The sequence below is a fragment of the Centropristis striata genome, chromosome 14 (assembly GCF_030273125.1).
Source record: "Centropristis striata isolate RG_2023a ecotype Rhode Island chromosome 14, C.striata_1.0, whole genome shotgun sequence".
Taxonomy (NCBI): Eukaryota; Metazoa; Chordata; class Actinopteri; order Perciformes; family Serranidae; genus Centropristis; species Centropristis striata.
Genome location: NC_081530.1, coordinates 36,439,488 through 36,463,065, shown reverse-complemented (window position 1 = coordinate 36,463,065; position 23,578 = coordinate 36,439,488). Strand labels below are relative to the sequence as shown.

The 23,578-nt window shown below is 39.8% G+C and overlaps 1 protein-coding gene across 1 annotated transcript; it reads right to left on the bottom strand.

Moving 5' to 3' along the window:
- Window positions 1-1,078: 1,078 nt before the first annotated feature.
- Window positions 1,079-22,056, bottom strand: plekho1a (pleckstrin homology domain containing, family O member 1a). Its single transcript, XM_059350621.1, is given in 12 exon segments — window positions 1,079-3,074; window positions 3,676-3,788; window positions 3,864-4,026; window positions 5,316-5,413; window positions 5,508-5,819; window positions 6,594-6,695; window positions 7,523-7,540; window positions 7,542-7,613; window positions 7,615-7,629; window positions 10,409-10,561; window positions 19,204-19,350; window positions 22,030-22,056. Coding segments are annotated over 12 exon segments (2,016 nt in total). The 3' UTR covers window positions 1,079-2,278.
- Between the last annotated feature and the right edge of the window lie 1,522 nt (window positions 22,057-23,578).

Sequence of the window (23,578 nt, the reverse complement as noted above, 5' to 3'; positions counted from 1 at the left end):
ACAGTAATTCAAACAACATCAACATATAATTCTTTAAATAAAATGAGAAATAAAATAGAACATTTAAAATAACTTGTTTTTTTTATACTTTAAACAAAGTGAACATTTCTAAATGTGCTTTTTTAAAATAAATAAAATTAAATACATTTTGTTCTTTTTCACCAACATCACAACAACAAACCGCTCACAGTGCCTTTTAGTTTCTTCTCAATATTCAGGACAAAATGTGCAAAAAACACTCAAACTGGAGAGAAAGTTGAGACAGAAATCAGAGAAATGAATGTGAATATTTCAAGTTACAGCTCAAACACAAAAAAGTGACTTTTTAAAAACAAAAAATATCGGTTTATTGATATTTATCAGCTGATATTTGAGTGAAACGTTTTTTTTAAAAAGTGCATTTTTTTTAACAGAGAAAAACATTTATTGTTGTTGAGTTGCAGCTAACAATCATTAATACATTAAATTAAAAATATTTGTTATTTGTGACTCAATAAAATGTTAAAACCAACAAATATTTAGATTTTTTTGTTTGATAATTGATTTTTTAATGCCAATTAACAAATAATTTACAATTTCAGAGCTAATGCTTTTATAATATATTAATATTATTATTATTATTATTATTATGTACTTAAATTACTTCATGATTATTGCAGTCTTACTGTGTTAAATTGATCTACATCAATAATTGTTTATTGCAGCTTTCGACATATTTGTTGTCCAATAAAATAAAATGTTTGTGTTATTTAGAGTTTGTCCACTAGAGGGCGCCGACAGGTTTTATTTTAACTGCGTTAAATCTCCAAAACATTTCCGATCTCGGCTGCAATCAGAAAAAAAATAAAATAAATTGAAGGGAATTTTTATTTTTCCATCATGATTTTGATTATCTGCTCATATTTGTGATATTTGATAATTTTTTTCCGTTTGTGCAACACTTTTTTTATTTTGTCATGTTTGTCGAAAGTAAATTTAATCAACAGTGCAAAAATGTTCTCGTGTTATTTTGTATGAAATCGTAAGTTTTTTTTTTTTTTAGAATGACAATAAAAAATCTCATTAGATTTCGTCAGTGATGTCTGTAAATTTAAATCATATTTGTAATTTTCATCATTTAATCCGTAACTCGTCACGTTCTTCATGAGTGTTTTTTTTGTAATTTACGCTGGTTAAAACAAAAAGTCTCACCTCAGCCGAACATAAAACAAAACGATACATTTCTTCATCTTTGACACATAAAAAAGTGTTAAAACGTCATAACTTTATCTCATCAAAATGTTTCTTCATGTTGCTTTTATGAAAACATTCTGCGGCCAAAACACAGAATGATCCTGAAACATCTCGTATCGTAAGATTTATTTATCTTCTGTGTTCCTAAATTAATAAAATATCAGTTTATCACTCAAAGTTAACGACAGTCACAGCAGGTGAATGAAAACATGCTTTCTGTAAAGTGATTCGATTCAAGACGTTTTCGACATTATTGCTTTTTCTCTCTTCACCGTGTAAAAACATTAATAAACTCCCTGATTTTTCTTGCAGCTCGTTGAAACTCACCGAGAAGTTAAAACCGTCAGCGGTGAGTTCAAAGGACGTTTTTTTGGGATAAACGACTAAATCGGATTGTTTAAACAGAAATGTCACACCAGAAGACAGATTATATATATTAGCAAATAAAACAGGAAACAGATCTTTAGATTCTGAATAATCAGAGTCATTACTGGAAGCTTTCAGCGAGGAACGTTGTGCTCTTTAGTGCCGTCGTGTTTGTGTCTGTTGAAAAAGTTCCTCGCTGTAGAAATGTTGACATCTTTGCTTTGGAAAAAAAAAGTTGTTGGTTTTTTTCATCTTCCCTGAATATCTCTTCCTAAATAAAGCTCACGGGGAAGACGTGGACTCTGAGACGAACAGAGAGGCTTTTCACTTCACTTTCAGAGATAAAAGACGAAGAAGAGAAAGCGTGCAGCACCATGAGGGAAGGTGAAGCGTCTCCGTTAATCTGCATTAACTCGACGAGATGCGACACAATCTGTCACACTGAGACTCTGTGGAGTAAAACTAGTGCACTAGTGGAGGAGTAGAGTCATTGAACCTCCTGGGAAGAACTGTATCGCTGGTTTTAATCGTAATCCACTTCTGCTTAAGTGTTCACGTGCATCAAAAGTTAAAAATCCCCAAAATTATTCAAATCCCGTCTTTTTTGCATGCTGTAAAACGCTGCTACTTGCACTGAGAAAATTCACTTCAGTGAATATTTGTATGAAAGAAATCCTGATCAGGGCGTCTCGGACTCGTCGTCCTCCTCGGGGGACGTCGGCGAGGTGGGCGTGTCGTCCTCGTCTGCCGCCGCTGCCGCCGCCACGGGCAGCCCGGTGGCCGCCGCCGCCGCCGTGGTCATCTTCTCGTAGGTCCTCCGGCGCTGCCGCCGCAGCGTCTGGCTCTGCAGCTCCTTCACCTCCTGCAGGACCTCCTGCGCCTCCTTCCACGACGACACGGCCTCCTCCAGGAGGCGCTCGGCCTCGTCTCGCCTCCTCTCCAGGTCGTCCTCCAGCAGGGAGGCGGGCGGGGGTGGAGACAGCCGCTGTTTGTCGGGGGTTTTGGGCTGCGAGGACTCGAAGGATCCGGAAAGACTCGGTGAGTTCTTCTGACTCGAGCAGGGCGACTCCTTGCTGCTCCCCAGGCGAGGGGAGTCGGTTTCACTCCCTCGCGGCGAGTCGGACCCTTGGACCTGAGCGGAGTCGGACCCTCCGACGCTGGGAGAAGACTCGGGGGACATCTGTCCCGGAGAGTCGTCCTCCCTGCTGGGACACGAGGAGCTGAAGGAGCCTTTGAGTTTTGGTGAACGGACAAAGTCGGAGCTCTTCGTCCTCGGAGAATCCTTCAGCCGAGGCGAGTCGTTGGCTTTGGCGGCGGGTGAATGGGATCCTCTGGAGCGAGGCGAGTCGGTCCCTTTGGACCGGTTCCTCTTGGCTTTGGACCGAGGAGACTCTCGTCCTTTCAGACGAGGAGAGTCTTTCCCCCGGAGACGAGGAGAGTCGCTGCTCCTGCTCCTCGGAGATCCGGACGACCTGCTGCAGGAGAGAAACCAAACACGTTGGCTTCAAAGCACAAATGAGCATCTTTCAAACTTCGCTACTGCACACTTTAGCCCAGGGGTCTCAAACTCGCGGCCCGCGGGCCAATTGTGGCCCTCGTGACGATATTTTGTGGCCCCCACCTTGATATGAAAGTTTAATGTGAGTTTTATATGAACAGCACTTTACTGTGTTGTGTGTGGAAGGTCCATTTAATTACTGTTTTGGTAATTTTGTGTCTTTTTTTGTCATTTTGTGTCTTTTTTTAATAATTCTGTCTTTTTTTGTCATTTTGTGTCTTTTTTGTGTCTTTTTTTGTCATTTTGTATCTTTTTAAAGTAATTTAGTGTTTTTTCAGTCATTTTGTGTCGTTTTTGTAATTTTGTGTCTTTTTTTAGTCATTTTGTGTCTTTTTTTGGTCATTTTGATACTGCCTCCAGCGGCCCCCAGGTAATTTGAGTTTGAGACCCCTGCTTCAGCCCATGTCGAGGTCATTGGAAACAGATTTCACCCCAAATCGGTTTAAGAAATTCGAGAAAGGTCTGTGTTTGTCTGTTTGAAAGTATTATTGAAAACTATTAAAATGATAAAAACCAACCTGGAGTGAGGGGAGTCGGAGCCCCTGAGGTGGTGGAGGCGCGGCGAGTCGATGCCCTTCAGGTACGGCGAGCTGCCTCCTCGCTCTCGCTCTGCTTTGGCCTTCTGCAGCTCCTGTCCATCACAACGCACAACATCAGTCTAAATTCATCCTTTTTTTTTACCCAGTCAATTAAAAAGCGCTCGTACCTGCAGCCTCATCTCCTCCAGCAGCTCCTGAGCTCTCTGCATCCGCTGGGCGATGAGGCTCTGCAGCTGGCCGACCGGCTGCACCGAAGCCCCGCCCCCCGCCTCCTCTTCGGTCGGACAACGCCGAAGAGCCGAGCGCAACTCGGAGCGAATCATCGCCGGTCTGAAGAAGAGGGAGAAGGGAGAGGGTGACGACGACTGACAAGAAAAAGTTTATATTTTTACAAAAAGGACCACAACTTTTACATCCTAAATACTTTGCTTTCTTGCTGATCATTTACAAAAACCAACAATCAGTTCTTTGAACCAACTTCCTTACAGACAGACAATGTTTTCTATAAAGTTGCAGAGACTTGAATTTTCCTAAGATGATCCATCTTAACCCTCACTAAGGAACAGACCCAGAAATACCTGAACCTCTTTAGCATTTAATCTAATCTCCAGTCCAATCTTTGGGTGTTTACCAAAAGCACGCGATTGGGAATACAATCATGAGTTTCAGTCACACAATCAGGAAAAGGGTTCGGACATCAAATAGACGAGAGAAATTACAGCTGAAGCACATCAGAAAGAGCCGGTTGTGTGGTGATCTGATCAGGACTTCCTTAAGAGGGCCATGTTCTGGCCATGTCCTGCTGTGGGAGGATTACACAACCCATCTGGTCTGGGAGCGTCTTGGGATCACACAGAAGTATGAAAACAAGACATCTGACATCTGGGCTACATTGCTTCGCCTCCTGACACCACGAGCCGGATTCGAATAAAAGAATGGAAAGATAATCCGTTGTACGGAAGACTTGAGAGTAAAGGTCCGAGGTACACTGGACCACATGGAGGCAAACAACACAACTTATTTGAGACGAATCCCAGCAATTATTCGACCAACGGTGACGTTGTGTCCTCGGCCCAGTCCGAATGTTCCCAGTCGGACACCAAGAGTTATGAGGTGGACGGCCAAATCGTGATGTTGTTTCATGTCCAATAATTGGGCAATAATTTGGGCAGACCGTGACCTAGAGGTTAGAAATTGGGCTTGAAACCGGAGGTTGTTGGTTGGTTTGTATCCCTGGATTTAGCCCCGCAAATAGTGTTCATTCATTTTAGCAAAATAACAAGATATGTCCATGGTGGTTACGTCACATTTGTTTGAATGTCCAAGAAGAACTGACGACAAACGTTGGCACAACTTTCATTTTTGAAAATATTTCCTAAACACAACAACGTCTTGATTTGATGTTCAAACAATGGACATTGAACGTCTCCATCTGATGAATCCGGAGCAAGACGGCTCCAAGTCTTTTGTCCATCAATACATTTTCTACGTCTTTTTCCAAACGTTTGTAGTTTCAGCAAATCATTCCTAGTTTTCTGGTTGAAGCATGTCCACTCTTATAACCTATTATACCTTGTATATTTCTCCATTAAACTTGTCAGGTTCAGGTGTTTGTGTACCTGGAGGACAGGACTTCGTCCATGGAGGCGCAGCGACTCCGGCCCTGCATGCTGAACCTCTTCCCTGGCTGAGGCGTCCTGGACTGAGCCTGAAGGACCTGAAAGGTAGAACAAGTCTGCTGTTTGTATCTCTGGTGACATGTAGATCTAGATTACTGACAGATGAATGAATGAATGTAAAGAGTTCCCAACCTTCACCTGCTGGGGCTTGTGGCTCTTGGGGGCCTCCAGGTGGGTCTGTTGGCCCCAGGACAGCTCGCTGCCCCGGGGCAGGCTGCTGGTCTTCACCTTGGGCTCCTTGGAGGCGACCCGCAGCTTCGACACGTCTGTTCCGGCTCGCTGACGAACTCCCCAAGATCCCGCCGCCACCGCCACCTGCCCGTAGGACCCACCCCGGGGCAGCTCCACGTTCTCCCAGGACCCCCGGGAGTCGTAGTCCGGAGAGAAACCGTCCTCCTCAGCAACCAGGTCAAGGGTCAACATGCCGTGGGAGGACGTGGACGCCTGCGGAGAGTCGTCACACAAAAGATTCTGTTATTTAGTCCATCTCAGTAAGTCTGACTTACTGGATCAACATTTAGAACCAAAAAGAAACAAAGAAAAACCAACATAAATGTGATCTTGTGATTGTGTGTGATCCTGTCATCAACTCTGGTTTTTATTCTAGTGGGACTCCATTTGATTTGGCTCTTGTGTGTTTAGTGGAACAATTTTGGTCATTTTGTGTCTTTTGTTGTGTCTTTTTTTAGTCATTTCGTGTCTTTTTGGTAATTTTGTGTCTTTTTTTGTCATTTTGTTCTTTTTGTGTCTTTTTTGGTCATTTTGTGTCTTTTTAAGTTATTTTGTGTCTTCACGCTTTTTTGGTCAATTTGTGTCTTTTTTAGTCCTTTAGTCCAACATAAAATGTGATTTTGAATCTTTTTTTAACTTTCAAAACACTATCATGCTCAATAAAGAATTGTAAATGTGTCAAATGTGACCAAAGGTGTCAAATCTACCATATAAGAGGGTTCCATCCAGTTCTATCATTTGATACTAAATCTATTTGAGCTTGTCTCCAGTTTTACTTGGTATATCATCATCAAACTGAAACTGGCCTCATGGAGTTTACAGCCAGAACTTTAGAGGTAAATGTACAGTAGGGCTCCACGCTGCTTTGTTTTCTAGTCTGGATGGAGGCAACAAGTCTGGATTATTTGGAGCTTTTGGACTCCACAGGGTTAACAATAATGTCATGCATTTAAGATGTTTTTGATGAAGAAAATAAAAGAATAGTACCACGGCCATGAGGTGTCCTCTGGTCGGCAGCCGGCGGGCGTGAGGGATCTTTGCCCGATCTCTGGTGGGATGCACCAGGGCGCTGTCCTCCTCGATGGTCACCTGCAGAGACCGAGACTTCAGCACTAAATCAAACGTAGTAACACTATGTAAATTCACTATCATCCAAGGTTATTATAGTTAACGAAAACTAACCAAATAACCAAAACTAGAACTGAAAAAACATTTTCGTTAACTGAAATAAAAATAAAAACCACAGTTTTGGTTCCAAAACTAACTAAAACTAACTAAAATTATAGTGAAAATGTCCTTCGTTTTCGTCTTTGTCAACTTTTTTCATCCGTAAACCTTTTTGGTTGATATGAAATCTATTTCATCTATCTGGTTTTATGACTTAATAAACTTATTGGGGCTGAGATGGATCAGACAAAGGAAATAAAGGAAACATTTATTGTGACCTTATTGAATCTGGACCCAACAAATACCCCATTACAAAACAACTACAACTAATAAAAACTAAACTAAAACTAATTTTAAAAAGTCACACATTTACAAGAAAAATTGTCAAATTTATGGGGAAAATGTGACAAATTTACAAGAAAAAAAGTCACAAATTTAAAGAGAAAAATTGTCAAATTTATGGGGAAAATGTGACAGATTTACAAGAAAAAATTGACAAAACGGCAACATTTATTGTGACCTTACTGGAACCCAACAAATACCCCGTTACAAAACAACTACAACTAATAAAAACTAACACTAAAACTAAGCTTTTTCCAAACAATAAAAACTAATAAAAAAGTAGCAAACTCACTCTAAAAACTCATTAAGACTAACTGAATTTGTAAACAAAAAATCACAACGAAATTAAAAACTGAAACTAATGAAAAACCTAAAACTATGATAACCTTGGTATCATCATGGCGTACCTCGTCTAAAACGCGGTTTCTTGGCTTTGATTATCGCCACGTTGAGGGCGTTGACCCATGACTCCTTTTCCTCCGGACTCACCGCCAGAAAACACCAGGTTAGGAACCTGCAAAAACACAAAAAACGTCCCAATGTTTGGTGTTGGAGACACAAATACAGTCACCTGTTGGTTCCACCAGCCGGACACAAACAAACACAACAAGCAAACCAAAGTTCAATAAACCTTCACAATGCTGCAAAAAAACACTGTTAATTCAGTTTATAGCTGCTGGAATAATTAAAGACTCAGAGTTCTTCATGTCAGAAGAGTTGTTGCTGTAACTGATGTGCTAAAGTTTGTAGTTTTGTGGTGTTGCTGTTGTAAACTGATGTTTACTGTAACGTGCTAATAAACGTCTTGTTGTTGTTGTTGTTGTTTATCTCATGTTTAGTGAACCAGCAGCTGAAGCTCTTTTGGTGATAATGTAATTTGTAGCTAATGCTGCTAATATTTAGTGTTGCTTTTAATTTGAGTCTTTGGTGACGCTAATCTTTGGTGGCTCATGTAGCTAAAGCTTTATAGGTGTAGCTTGCTAACATTTCGTAGCTAATGTAACTAAGCTTTTTGGTTGAAGCTATAGCTAATCTTTAGTAGCAAGTGTAGCTCCAACATTTTTGTTGTTGCTGGTGTAGCTAATCTTTGGTAGTTAGTTTAGCCTGAAAAATGTTGGGATCGCTAATGTAGCTAATCTGTTGTAGCGAATGTAGCTAATCCTTAGTAACTAAGGTTGCTAAACTTTAGTAGCTAGTTAAGCTAAAGCTTTTTGGGGTTACTTGTTGTAGATAATCTTTAGAAGCTAATGTAGCTAATCTGTTGTAGCGAATGTAACTAAAGCGTTTTGTTGTAGTTAATGTAGCTAACCTTTGGTAGTTAGCGTAGCAAAAAAAATTTGGTAGCTAGCTAATGTAGCTAATCTGTAGTATCGAATGTAGCTTAACTTTGGTAAATATGATAGCTAAACTTTAGTAGCTAGTTAAGCTAAAACTTTTTGGGGTTACCTGTTGTAGATAATCTTTAGAAGCTAATGTAACTGAAGCTTTTTGTTGTAGTTAATGTAGCTAATCTTTAGTGGTTAGCGTAGCAAAAAAAATTTGGTAGCTAGCTAATGTAGCTTATCTGTAGTATCGAATGTAGCTTAACTTTGGTAAATATTTATTCATCATTCATTCATTCAGATAGCTAAACTTTAGTAGCTAGTTAAGCTAAAACTTTTAGGGGGTAGCTATTGTAGCTAATCTTTAGTAGCTAATCTAGCTAATCTTTAGCAGCTAATGTAGCTAATCTTTAGTAGCTAGCTAGTAGCTGAAGCTTTGTTGTTGTAGCTTGTTTGCTAGTTTTCTTGAGTGAAAATATTTAATTTAGCACATTTGCTCAGTTTCATAGTTGTTGTTTATTCTTTTAGCTAAAACATTTTAGTGCAGCTGTTGTTCTTTATCACCGACTTTATTGAAGTAAACGAGTCACTAGTTAGTGTTGCTGCTCTCCTGCTAACTTCACTGTCTTCATGTTTTTAACTAATATTTTATATATATAAATGTAGAAGCTGAAGGAGACGGAGGATGTTTTTCTATTATATATTATATTTTATATATATAAATGTAGAAGCTGAAGGAGACGGAGGATGTTTTTCTATTATATATTATATTATATTATATATTGTATTTTATCTATATAAATGTAGAAGCTGAAGGAGTTGGAGGATGTTTTTCTATTATATATTATATTTTATATTATATATTATATTTTATGTGTATAAATGTGTAACGAGGAGCGAGTGGGAGGCGACATGTGAAAGTGTTTGGAGGATTATCTGCACTAACTCGTCCTCTGAAGGACTAATGGGATTCTGAGGATTAAACCGTTCAGAGGAGGAAAAAACAACAGAAGCTCCACCAATCAGAGGCGTGGAGGCTGAGGGGGCGGGACATCTGAACGGGGATCCACCAATGGTGAGGCTGCTGTGGGAGTAAATCCACCAATGAGGAGGCAGCGTGAGTCAGGAGGGTCAGAGTAATCCACGAGGACACGAGAGGACGAAGAATCTCTTCTTCTCTCACATATGTAACGACCTTTGACCTCTTCAGTCACTTTAACGTGTCCACTAGTTTGATTTATTACATAAAGGCTGCAGAACTAATAACTTTAGGGACGTCACCACATGAGATGTCCATTATTTTAATAGAAAATAACACAAATTCAAGATTATTAATCAGGACATTTATAGCCGATAGCAGACTAAGTGATTTTAGAAAAGCCCCAATTTTTAATTTTTGTGTTTTTTTTTTTAAATAATTGTGTGTCTTTTTGGTCATTTTGTGTCTTTTTGGTAATTTTGTGTCTTCTTTGGTAATTTTGTGTCTTTTTAAAATAATTTAGTGTTTTTTCAGTCATTTTGTGTCTTTCTTTTTCCGTAATTCTGTGTCTTTTTTTGTCATTTTGTTTCTTTTTTTTTATAATTTTGACTTTTTTAATATTTTTGTGTCTTTTTTGGTAATTTTGTGTCTTTTTTGGTAATTTTGTGTGTTTTTAATAATTTTGGGAAGGAAGGAAGGAATGTTCTTGAGATGAAGGAGAATCTCAACCCCCCCAATGTTCAACTCAAAGTCACGATCTTGGTTTCTGCTCACACCACAAATTGAAATGACAACGTTCTGGATTATAAAGTTTTGTCGTGTTGTTTTTACTGGATTTCTACAAACCCGTTATATATTAGTGTGAGGAAACATCGATGCATGCGTTAAATATATCGAGTTTAGTCCTCCGGTTTGATCTGCACTAAATAATTATATCTCTCTGATGTTCTTTGGTTGTAATAAAGGTTCTCCATGCGTGTGAATGGACTCACGGCGTTCCCCGGCGGCGGCGGTGGCGTTCTGCAGCGCAGCAGCGTGAAGCGGCTGTGGTTCTTCTTGCTGCGACTCTTTGCTTTCCTCAGCTCCTCCGAACGCTCGTAGTCGGCCAGGTCGAACACTTCCTGAGCCTTCCGCTCGTCTTTCACCTGCAAAACACACAAACACACAAACGTTTACACCACCGGGGACGATTAGTGGAGAGATCCCACTGCAACCAGTACCGGACCAGGTACAACCAGTACCGGACCAGGTACAACCAGTACCGGACCGGTACCTGAGAACAAAAATACTCAAACTTATTTGAATTTCCAAATATCAAATATCAGAACAACTCTGAGGAGACAACACCTTGTCTTGTCTTTTTTACTCCACAGGTTCCTGCCTCGTTATTTCTGTGTAACTTAAATTCAATGTCCTGTAATTTCCTGTTATGTTGCACTTTTGATATCAGAGCACACTTGGGAGGTCAGATTCCTGTTCTGATGTTATCGTATCAACCAGAGCATCTGCTTCTGATATGCGAGGCTGACTAGTCTAATGAGTTTTTCCTTTCCAATAAAAACGGAAATCCTACCTGTTACCAGGTCATGTCATGCATTCATTTCTTATATTACCTATATATTTTCAACAGATTTATACTACACTTCAAAGTGAGATAAGGAAAGAGGAGGAACATCTAAAGGAGGCGCCCAGTGGCAGGTTTATCTCATCAGTCTACATCAGACTAATCAACCTCATCAATCAAATATAAACGATGCGTATCGATGACAAACTAAGTGGAAGAGACTGAGACGGCCAGGAACTGGTCCTTTATGAGGTTTAGACCAGGGGTCTCAAACTCTAATTACCTGCTGGAGGCAGAATCAACATGACCAAAAAAAGGCACAAAATGACAGAAAAAAACGAAATTACTTTTAAAAAAAGACACAAAATGACCACAAAAGACAAAATAACCAAAAAATACACAGAATTACCAAAAAAAACACAAAATTATTTAAAAAAGACACAAAATGACCAAAAAAGACACAAAATTACCAAAAAAAGGCACAAAATTATGGAAAAAAAACGAAATTACTTCAAAAAAGAAATAAAATTACCCCAAAAGACACAAAATTACTAAAAAAAAATACACAAAATTACCAAAAAAAGACAAAATTATTCAAAAAAGACACAAAATGACAGAAAAAAAAACGAAATTACTTAAAAAATAAACAAAATTATTTTAAAAAGACACACAATGACCAAAAAAAGACACAAAATTACTAAAAAAAGAAGGGAAGAAGGATATAGGATGGAAGGAAGGAAGGAAGAAAGGAAGGAAGGAAGGGAAGAAGAAAGGATAGAAGGATGTTTCACTCAGTAAAACTTTAGAGTATTTCTTTCTGTTCTCACTTAGAATCAACTGATAAACATGATTTTTTTACCTTCAGTTTCAACTTTTGTCTCTCAATTAATTTATTTGGATGAATAAAAACATTATTTAGTCACATGACGTTCTCAGCTGCGTTCTGATTTTACATTATTTCCACTTTTGAATCGACCGTTTGGTTCATTAACTTCCATGTTTCGGCTCCAATAAACAGCAGCGAGTCTGTTTGTTTTTGTGTTTCAGGTGTAAAACTAAGAGCTGTTGAAAAACACTGTGAGGACGTTTATTTAAACCAGACGTCAGTAAAACGCTTCGTTTGGTTTCCATGTTTCATTCATCAGACACAATTTCACTTCGTACAACTTTAATGGTCAAAGTTCAGCTGAGGAGGAGCAGAAACACGCTGCAGGATTTATACTGAAACGTTTTACTGCAGTATTTATACTGCAGTAAAACGTCTCAGTATTTATACTGCAGTAAAACGTCTCAGTATTTATACTGTGATGTTTAACTGCAGTATTTATACTGCAGTTAAACATCTCAGTATTTATACTCCGATGTTTATCTGCTTCATCGGCAGTTTGTTCTCATTCAGCTGCAGCCTGAAACCAGGAGCAGCGGAATGGAATTCAGCCTTCATTCCTTCTATTGTTTACTTCTGTGATTTGTTTTGTTTTTCCTGCTGTCAACATGTCAACATGTCCACAGAGAAGAAGGAAGGAGGAAGGAAGGAAGGAAGGAAGGAAGGATGGAGGATGGAAGGAAGGAAGGGAAGGAGAAAAGAAGCGAAATGGAATTCAGCCACCACTCGTTTTATTGTTTCTGTCTGTGATTTGTTTTGTTTTTCCTGCTGTCACATGTCAACATATCCTCAGGGGAAACATGTACTGTCCCTTTAAAAAGCAAAAGGTCACACACACACACACACACACACACACACACAGTGATTTAAATTCACATTGACTCCAGCAGCTGTGAAGCGTCCATCATGTGTGTCTTTAAATCCCTTCAGGCCTCATCAGTCAACGAGGTCACCAAGGGGCAGAGAGTGTGTGTGTGTGTGTGTGTGTGTGTGTGTGTCTGTGTCTGTGTCTGTGTGTGTGTGTGTGTGTGTGTGTGTGTGTCACATGTTGTGGCTGGTGGCGTTTGTCAATATCAGTGACACCATGATCAATACGACGCCTCAACACCAGAGCTGGTACTGGATATACTATAAATACATGTGTGTATATATATATATATTCCTTCCTCCCTTCCTTCCTTGCTACATCCTTCCTTCCTTCCTCCATGTTACACAGCACAGATACAGGACTCAAAGGCAGCACTCGGGAGGCAGAAACAGGAGGTAACAAGTCTTTAATCACAGGCAATGGTTCGGTACATGGGAGTTCAGTCAGGCAAGGCAGGCAAACAATCCAAAGGGAGGCAAGGCAGGCAGACAATCCAAAGGGAGGCAAGGCAGGCAAACAATCCAAAGGGAAGCAAGGCAGGCAGACAATCCAAAGGGAGGCAAGGCAGGCAAACAATCCAAAGGGAGGCAAGGCAGGCAAACAATCCAAAGGGAGGCAAGGCAGGCAAACAATCCAAAGGGAGGCAAAGCAGACAAACAATCCAAAGGGAGGCAAGGCAGGCAGACAATCCAAAGGGAGGCAAGGCAGGCAGACAATCCAAAGGGAGGCAAGGCAGGCAAACAATCCAAAGGGAGGCAAGGCAGGCAAACAATCCAAAGGGAGGCAAGGCAGGCAAACAATCCAAAGGGAGGCAAAGCAGACAAACAATCCAAAGGGAGGCAAGGCAGAGTCCAAAAACAGGCAAGGGTCAAAACCAAAAAGTACACTAGAGAGTAGGACACATGGTCCACTAACAGTCTGGCACTGGGGACACAAAGGGTTTAAATAGAGTCAATGAGGTGATGAGACACAGGTGTGTGATTAGGGGGGCGGGGCCACCACCAGGTGGGAAGCTGGAGCCTAGTAGGCAGAGGAGGGGCTGACTGGGACACGCCATCCTTCTTCCCTTCCTTCATTCCTTCCTACATCCTTCCTTCCTTCCTTTCTCCATCCTTCTTTCCTCCATTCCTTCCTTCCTTCCTTCCTTCCTTCCTTCCTTCTTTCCTTGGAGTCAGTGAATAGCAGAGATGAAGCGGGCAGCAGACCATTTCTCTCACTGTTTGATTTCTCACTGAGGCAAAATCAAGAGCTAGCGAAGGTTTTCGGTACAATTCCAACAAACGCAACTTAAACGTCACACGATATTCAAAATGACATCATTGAACTGATGAGCTCCATGGTAACAGAGCAGACTGTTGAAGATGTTCTTCTGATTGGCTGGTGAGTTATTGGGGATTTCCTGTTTCTCAATGGTCGTTGTGTTAGTAAAGCAGATATATTTACTAAGTGTGTTATTGTAACTTGTTTCTTATCACAGTAAAACGTATGAATTTATGTATCCGTGTGGTTTAGATGAGACAGCTGGGCTGCATACGGGAATGTGTATTTTGTGTATTTTGTGTATTTGTGCATTATGTATGAAAGTGAACACAACGAGGTGTCTGATCACACACTCTTCTTCTGTGGTCGATTCTCAGGTTAAACTCTGCAGACGAGCGATCAAACAGCTGCAACACACACAAACACACACACACACACACACAGACACACACACACACACACACACACAGACACACACACACACACACACACACACACACACACACACACACACACACACACACACACACACACAGCCTCCCTCAGGCTGCAGCATTAAAGTGTTCTGGGTCAACGTTTGAAATCCAGAAACAAGACGACTGATCTGAGGATACACACACACACACACACACACAGAGTCATTATTCTGCTGCTCAGTTCAGTCGACATAAATAAAAGAAGAAGTTTAACTTTAAATCCTCAGAAATAAAAAGTGACTCAGCAGAAAATTCAGTGTTCAGTTACATCACAGCTGTTATATAAGAGTGTGTGTGTGTGTGTGTGTGTGTGTGTGTGTGTGTGCCCACCTGCTGCATACCTGACCTCTGTGCTGCCTTCAGGGACAATCTGAAATCTGAGAATCTGTAACGTCTGTTTGTTTGTTTGTTTCTGTTCAGAGAAACTTTGAAGTTTCATCTTTTATTTAATAATCATGTTGATCACTAGGAAGGAAGGAAGGAAGGAAGGGAGGGAGGGAGGGAGGATGGAGGAAGGAAGGAAGGAAGGGAAGAAGGATGGATGAAGGAAGGAAAGAAGGAAAGAAGGATGGAGGAAGGAAGGAAGGAAGGAAGGAAGGATGTAAGGAAGGGGAGAAGGAAAGAAGGATGGAGGAAGGAAAGGAAGGAAAGGATCAGCGAAGAAAAAATGGATGATGAGCAAGGAAGGAAGGAGGAAGGACAGAAAAAAGGAAGAAAAGAAGGATAGATGAAGCAAGGGAAGAAGGAAATAAGGAAGGAGGACGGAAGGAAGGAGGAAGGACAGAAAAAAGGAGGGAAAGGTTGTATAAGAGGATGAAGCTTTGTCTCTTTTTAAATAAATAATCAGATTCAGTTTGAAATCAGACGGAAACACACAGATCGACCAATCACAGCCTCCCTGTGTGTGTGTGTGTGTGTGTGTGTGTGTGTGTGTGAGTGTGTGTGTGTGTGTGTGTGTGTGTGTGTGTGTGTGTGTGTGTGTGTGTGTGTGTGTGTGTGTGTTCTGACTCAGCATCATCAGAGCTGAAAATAAAAACATCAGCGTTCAGTTTCTTCTTCTTCTGATGCAACAAAACACTTTAACCTCCAGAACCACCAAACCAAAACTTTATACGTCTCTTTAGGGGGACGGGGGTCTTTAGGGGGGTGGGGGGTCTTTAGGGGGACGGGGGGTCTTTAGAGGGACGGGGGTCTTTAGGGGGACGGGGGTCTTTAGGGGGGCGGGGGGTTTTTAGGGGGACGGGGGTCTTTAGAGGGATGGGGGTCTTTAGGGGGGTGGGGGGCCTTTAGGGTGGCGGGGGTCTTTAGGGGGGCGGGGGGTCTTTAGGGTGGCGGGGTTCTTTAGGGGGACGGGGGGTCTTTAGGGGGACGGGGGGTCTTTAGGGTGGCGGGGGTCTTTATGGTGGTGGGGGTCTTTAGGGTGGCGGGGGTCTTTAGGGTGGCGGGGGTCTTTAGGGGGACACAGCAGGTCAACAGCAGAAGCCATCTGTCCTCTGAATGCTCTAGGTCACAAATTGACCATAAAAAGACACAAAATGATCAAAAGAAGACAAAAAATGACCAAAAATGACACAAATTGACCACAAAATTACACAAAATTACAAAAAATTATTTAAAAAAGACACAAAATTACCAAAAAAAGACACAAAATTATCCCAAAAAATCCTGGGGTCCCTAAACAGTCTGTGAGCTGCATAAATGGGGTCTGACTAGAAAGCTGAGACTCTTGACCTCTGACCTCAAGATATCTGAATAGAAATAGGTTCTATTTGTACCCAAAAGTCTCCTCTTTACAGACGTGCCCACTTTATGCAAATCAAATGTAGTTTGGGGTAGAAACCATACAGGTTTTCTCATGAAGATGGCGAGCAACAATGACATGTGGAGTTCCACAAGGCTCCATTCTGGGTCCTCTAACTCTTTGGAACCAACCACAATAACGTTCCAGGAGAAAAGGAGTAAAATGTGTTGTTGTGTCCTCTTGTGTGCGTCTTTGTGCATCCTGGGGTCCTAAACAGTCTGTGAGCTGCATAAATGGGGTCTTTTTGTTCCTTTTTTGCTAATTGACACACTAGACTCACAATAAGCAGCAACGCAACACAAGAGCTGACACACAATCACACAAAATACACAAATCTAGTGAGTCTGAATGATTCTGGAGGAGTTTCAAGTTGTAAAAATGGCAACAAATCTGTGTATCAACCAATAAATTGCTGCAACAACTTCTAAAGTATAACTGAGAGAGAATCGACTTCAGATATCAAAACGTCTGAAACACTTTATTCTCTTTGGCAACTTTAATAAATAATTAATCTGTTTATATTACAGATTCATGAGCTGCATGTCAGCTGCTGTCTCCCCCTAAACATCCTCCTCTCTGACTCTCCCCTAAACATCCTCCTCTCTGACTCTCCCCTAAACATCCTCACCTCTGACTCTCCCCTAAACATCCTCACCTCTGACTCTCCCCTAAACATCCTCCTCTCTGACTCTCCCCTAAACATCCTCACCTCTGACTCTCCCCTAAACATCCTCCTCTCTGACTCTCCCCCTAAACATCCTCCCCTCTGACTCTCCCCTAAACATCCTCACCTCTGACTCTAGAGTCCAGAACTCAACTCCACGATGTTTTTACTCACAGAGAAAACAAGTTGAATGTGACGGGAGCAACAGAAAACGTATAAAGTATAAAAAGCTGTTCTCCGTCAGCCTCCAAACAGCTGCTGACACTCTGAGCCCGAGTCTCCAACCGACTCATCTCTACAAGTCACTACACGTCCCCACAGTCCCGCCTGTCCTGTCCAACACACTGACATCACCCGCCGCCTCAGAGACCAGGACCAGGTCTCCGTAACGCCAAATACTTGTAAAAATACGAAATTTCTCCAAAATACAAAAAAGTCTCCAATAATACCATAAAAAGTCTCCATAAACACCATAAAAAGTCTCCAGTGACACCATAAAAAGTCTCCAATAACACCATAAAAAGTCTCCAATAACACCAGAAAAGTCTGCAATAACGCCAGAAAAAGTCTCCAATAACACCATAAAAAGTCTCCAATAACATCAGAAAAAGTCTCCAGTAACATCAGAAAAGTCTCCAGTGACATAGGGAAAAGTCTCCAGTGACACCATAAAAAGTCTCCAATAACACCATAAAAGTCTCCAATAACACCATAAAAGTCTCCATAAACACAAGAAAAAGTCTCCAATGACACCCGAAAAAGTCTCCAATAACACTATAAAAAGTCTCCAGGAACACCATAAAAAGTCTCCATAACACCATAAAAGTCTCCAATAACATAAGAAAAAGTCTCCAGTAACATAAGAAAAAGTCTCCAATAACACCATAAAAGTCTCCATAAACACAAGAAAAAGTCTCCAATAACACCAGAAAAAGTCTCCAGTAACATCAGAAAAGTCTCCAGTGACATAGGGAAAAGTCTCCAGTGACACCATAAAAAGTCTCCAATAACACCATAAAAGTCTCCAATAACACCATAAAAGTCTCCATAAACACAAGAAAAAGTCTCCAATGACACCCGAAAAAGTCTCCAATAACACTATAAAAAGTCTCCAGGAACACCATAAAAAGTCTCCAATAACACCATAAAAGCCTCCAATAACATAAGAAAAAGTCTCCAGTAACATCAGAAAAAGTCTCCAATAACACCATAAAAGTCTCCATAAACACAAGAAAAAGTCTCCAATGACACCCGAAAAAGTCTCCAATAACACTATAAAAGTCTCCAATAACACCATAAAAGTCTCCAATAACACCATAAAAAGTCTCCATAAACACCATAAAAGTCTCCACAAACACAAGAAAAAGTCTCCAATGACACCCGAAAAAGTCTCCAATGACACCCGAAAAAGTCTCCAATAACACCAGAAAAGTCTCCAATAACACCATAAAAGTCTCCAATAACACCAGAAAAAGTCGCTAGATTTGTCACTAGTCGCTTTTTTGAAAAATAGTCGCTAAGGGGGTCTGAAAAGTTGCTAAATTTAGCAACATTGCTTTGCCTGCTTTTACAAATGTTGCGTTTTGTTGTGGCGTCCAGTTCTACGTCACATCCTGCTTAGCGTTCTATCCAATCAGTAACCAGGCTGTTTTCAGTAAAAAAGACCCTGCTCTACTACAGGGACGGAAAAAGTCCCGTTAAAAGTCCTCTAGGACGGCTCGTATTCAGATTAGCGGCATTTCAGAGAGTGAGACCCTCATTCTGGTGTTGGACTCTAGTGGAAACAGCCCTGATTCGTTTTTTGTTGGTGACTTTGTAGTTTTTATACCTGAATGAAACCGTCTTTGATGCCGTTTGTTGACAGTTCTTCTTCTTCTGTGGTTTGATTGGATGGATGTTGTGACATGGAGCGCTCCTTATAGCAGACTTGTTCATCTTTACAAGTCAAAAGGCTCAAGTCCAAGTGAAGTCACAAGTCACAAGTTATTGGTCCAGTCAAGTCTCTTTACATTTAGTCAGTTTGAGTCAAAAGTCATCAAATCCATGACTCGAGTCCACACCTCAGATATATAAATACTGAGTATAAATACTGCAGATATATCAACAGTGAGAATAAATACTGCAGATATATAAACAGTGAGTCTAAATACTGCAGATATATAAACAGTGAGTCTAAATACTGCAGATATATCAACAGTGAGAATAAATACTGCAGATATATAAACAGTGAGAATAAATACTGCATTAATATGAATAAGTGGTGGTGACCTCCTTGTCAGAGATGTAGAGCTGGTCTCCTCTCAGGACCACGAAGCGGTTCCTCCACAGTTCTCTGAAGATCCCTCGACCGCAGAACTTCCTGATCCAGCCAGACTTCTCCGGCTGCTGGACCGCCGGCTGACCCGAGTCCTGGACCTGAAACACCACAACACACCAGGGTCAGAGAGACACGACTGGGACCAGAAGAGTCTGGATCCAGTCTGGACCCGAGTCCTGGACCTGAAACAATCAGAGGTTCGGAGAGAGACGACAGAAACCAGAAGAGTCCGGATCCTGGATCCAGTCCAGATCCCCGGCCAACCCTGAGACCTGACCAGAGTCCTGAACCTGAACCACCAGATCCAGTCTGGATCCAGTCTGGATCCAGTCCTGGTCCGAGTCCTGGACCAGTGGAAGCATCAGGTTTCTGATAACAGAAAATGTGATTTGTGAGCAGAAACAAAGAAGTGAAGCAGCAGGAAAAGAAAAGTAAGAAAAGAATAACGGAAGAGAAGAAGAAAGGAAAGAAGAAACAAAACAAAGGAGAGAAAAGAAGAAAAGAGGGAGAGAATGACTGAAGGTAGAGAGAAACATGAAGGAAAAAACAGACAAAAAGAAGAAAAGATGAACAAAGAGAGTCAACATCAATGAATGAATGAAGGGAAGCAAAGGAGAAAGAGGAGAAAGATGAAGGTGAAACAAAAAAGAAAGGAGAGACAAAAGGAGGACAAAATAACTAAAAAGGACACAAAAAAGACACAAAAAGACACACAATGACCAAAAAAATTACAGAAGACACAAAATTACTAAAAAAAACCATAGAAGAAGATACAAAAAGACAAAAAAATGACTAAAAAAGACAAAATGACAAAAAGGCACAAAACAGACACAACAAGACACACAATGACCAAAAAAAACCATAGAAGAAGACACAAAATGACTAAAAAATGACACAAAATGACTAAAAAATGACACAAAATGACTAAAAAAAGAGGAGAGAGGAGGAGGAGGAGGAGCAGTGAGGAGGTGATGAAGATGTTCTCCGTCTGTCAGTCTGACCTACTTTCATGATCAAACAGGAAGCGGTGAGGAAACACCACAGAAGAAGAACCGACTGATTATTGAGAATGAATCGATTCAGTTCACAGAGTTTTCAGTCTGAATCTGGAGCAGAAAATAAGAAGCTGTTAGTGTTAAATGATAGTTAGTGTTAAATGATAGTTAGTGTTAAATGATAGTTAGTGTTAAATGATAGTTAGTGTTAAATGATGGTTAGTGTTAAATGATAGTTAGTGTTAAATGATAGTTGGTGTTAAATGATAGTTAGTGTTAAATGATAGTTAGTGTTAAATGATAGTTAGTGTTAAATGATAGTTAGTGTTAAATGATGGTTAGTGTTAAATGATAGTTAGTGTTAAATGATAGTTAGTGTTAAATGATAGTTAGTGTTAAATGATAGTTGGTGTTAAATGATAGTTAGTGTTAAATGATAGTTAGTGTTAAATGATAGTTAGTGTTAAATGATAGTTAGTGTTAAATGATAGTTGGTGTTAAATGATAGTTAGTGTTAAATGATGGTTAGTGTTAAATGATAGTTAGTGTTAAATGATAGTTAGTGTTAAATGATAGTTAGTGTTAAATGATAGTTGGTGTTAAATGATAGTTAGTGTTAAATGATAGTTAGTGTTAAATGATAGTTAGTGTTAAATGATAGTTAGTGTTAAATGATAGTTGGTGTTAAATGATAGTTGGTGTTATATGATGGTTTAATATTAAATGATGGTTTGGAGCAGAGAAGATGAGAGGAAATCATCTCGTTTCACACAAAGAAACCATCTGAATGTGAGTAAAGCTGAAGATACTTGTTTTAATATATTGATTTGTTGTGTAATCGGCTGACTGTTTTCTCCAAGTACTTCTAGAAGTACAAATACTGCTGAACGAAGCAGGTTTTATGTTCATTTATAATATATTGATAAATATTTTCTTTATATAAACAGTATTTTAACCCTGTGGAGTCTCCAAAAGCTCCAAATCATCCAGACTAGAAAACACAGCAACAAAAGATACAAAATAACTAAAAAAGACTCAAAATGACACAAAATAGCAAAAAAAAACAAACACAAAAAGACACAACATTACCAAAACAGATACAAAATGACCAAAAAAAGACAGAAAATGAACAAAAAAGACACAAAATGACACAAAAATAAACAAAAATACACAAAATGACCAAAAAATGACTAAAAAAAGACGCAAAATGACTAAAAATGACACGAAATTACCCCAAAAAGCCACAAAATTAGAAGACAAAATAACTAAAAAGAACACACAGCAGATGAAATCAAACAGAGTCCCACTAGAATAAAACCAGAGTTGATGACAGGATCACACACAATCACAAGATCACATTTATGTTGGTTTGTCTTTGTTTCTTTTTGGTTCTAAATGTTGATCCAGTAAGTCAGAATAATAAATCTATTATTATTATTATCAGGTCATATAGGTGATAAATATACCAACATGGTATTTAAACATGTTTGAAGGTGAATCCAGGCAGGATGGAAGGAGTCAGACTCAGACTCTAGAGAGTAAAACGTGTTTTTCAGAATAAAATGAGTCTGTTTTAAAGGAATATTTCACACATTTGTGCAGAATATGAAATGAATAGTTGCAGAGAGGAGAAGATGGATGGAGATGATGATGTTTGATCTGCTGTGAATGAATCATAATCATCATATAATAACAATAATAATAATAATAATAACAATAATAATAATAATAATAATAACATTGTGTGTGTTGTGATCGGATGGTAGAATAAAGAGAACCGACCCGTCTGCTCTGGTTGCTTTTCTTCATCCTCTCCTCCTCCTCCTCCTCCTCCTCCTCCTCCGGGGCTCAGCGGAGAATCACACCGTCGGGGGGAGGTTCGGCCCGGTCCCGGTCCCGGTCCCGGTCCCGGAGCTGCTCGGTACCGGATGGATGGTGGAGTCGGTGAGTATTCCGGTAGTCCGGTAGAGTCCGGATCCTCTTCAGCTCCGCGTCTGTTGTCTGATCCGAGGCAGCATCCTCCTCCCTCCGCTCTGTGTGTGTGTGTGTGTGTGTGTGTGTGTGTGAGGAGGCAGACAGATGCTCTCGCTCTCTCAGCACACGTGCACGCGCTCTGACACGCGGACGCGCACGGTAGCCTACATACCGGTAAAAGGAGCCAGACAGCGACACCTGGTGGCACACACACACACACACACACACACACACACACACACACACACACACACACACAGACTATTATTATTATTATTATTATTATTATTATTATTATTATTATTATATGAGCATTGTATAATATATAATAATAATGATAATGTCTGTATACATATAAACATTATACATTATTGTTATTATTATTATTATTATTATTGAAACTGAAATATGAACTATACACTAAAACGTATTTCTCCATTCAATCTTAAAAAATACACGTATATAATAATAATAATAATGTATGTACCCATATAAACATTAAACATTATTATTTATTATATTTATTATTATTATTATAAATATTACTATGATTATTATGATTATTATTATAATAATTATTATCATCATTATTATTATCATCATCATTATTATTATTATTATCATTATTATTATTGTTATTATTATTCTTTTTTTTAAGGTTGAATGTAGAAAAAAGTTTTAGTGTATAGTTAATTTAATGGATGAAGTAAATAAATAATAATAATTTAAAAAACGAACGTAAATAAATAAAATGTTTCAGGTTTTCTCATGACGGAAGTTTTATTTTGAAGGTGTGTACCGGAAGTGTTCTGAAGCTCTGCCGTATTGTTTGTTGTTAGCATGTTAGCATGTTAGCAGCGGCTACCGGACAGTGTGTGTGTGTGTGTGTGTGTGTGTGTGACTGTGTGTGTGTGTGTGTGTGTGTGTGTGTGACTGTGTGTGTGTTTCCTCCCGTTAACCCGGGAAACGGACCGGAGGCCGTGAAGAAGACGGCGGGAAAACATGAGCCAGGAGAAAGATGGCGGACATGAAGAGCCGGCGGAGAGAGGTAAGAGATGATCGATCGATCTATTGATCCGGTTCACAGCTGATCAATAATCACCTGATCACACTATCAATACCTGCAGAACCTTAATGTCACCTGTCGGACAGTTTAAACACATTAAATTAGTAAATTAATCATCAAATACCAGATTAATAGTGAAGTATTCAGATGTTTAACAGCAGAAAAGTTCTCTGAAAATAATAGAAAATATAAATATAAACGGTTTAATGTGAAACTTTTCTGCGTTATTATTATTATTATTATTATTATTATTTATATATTATTAAATACTGTATATAATAATACTAATGT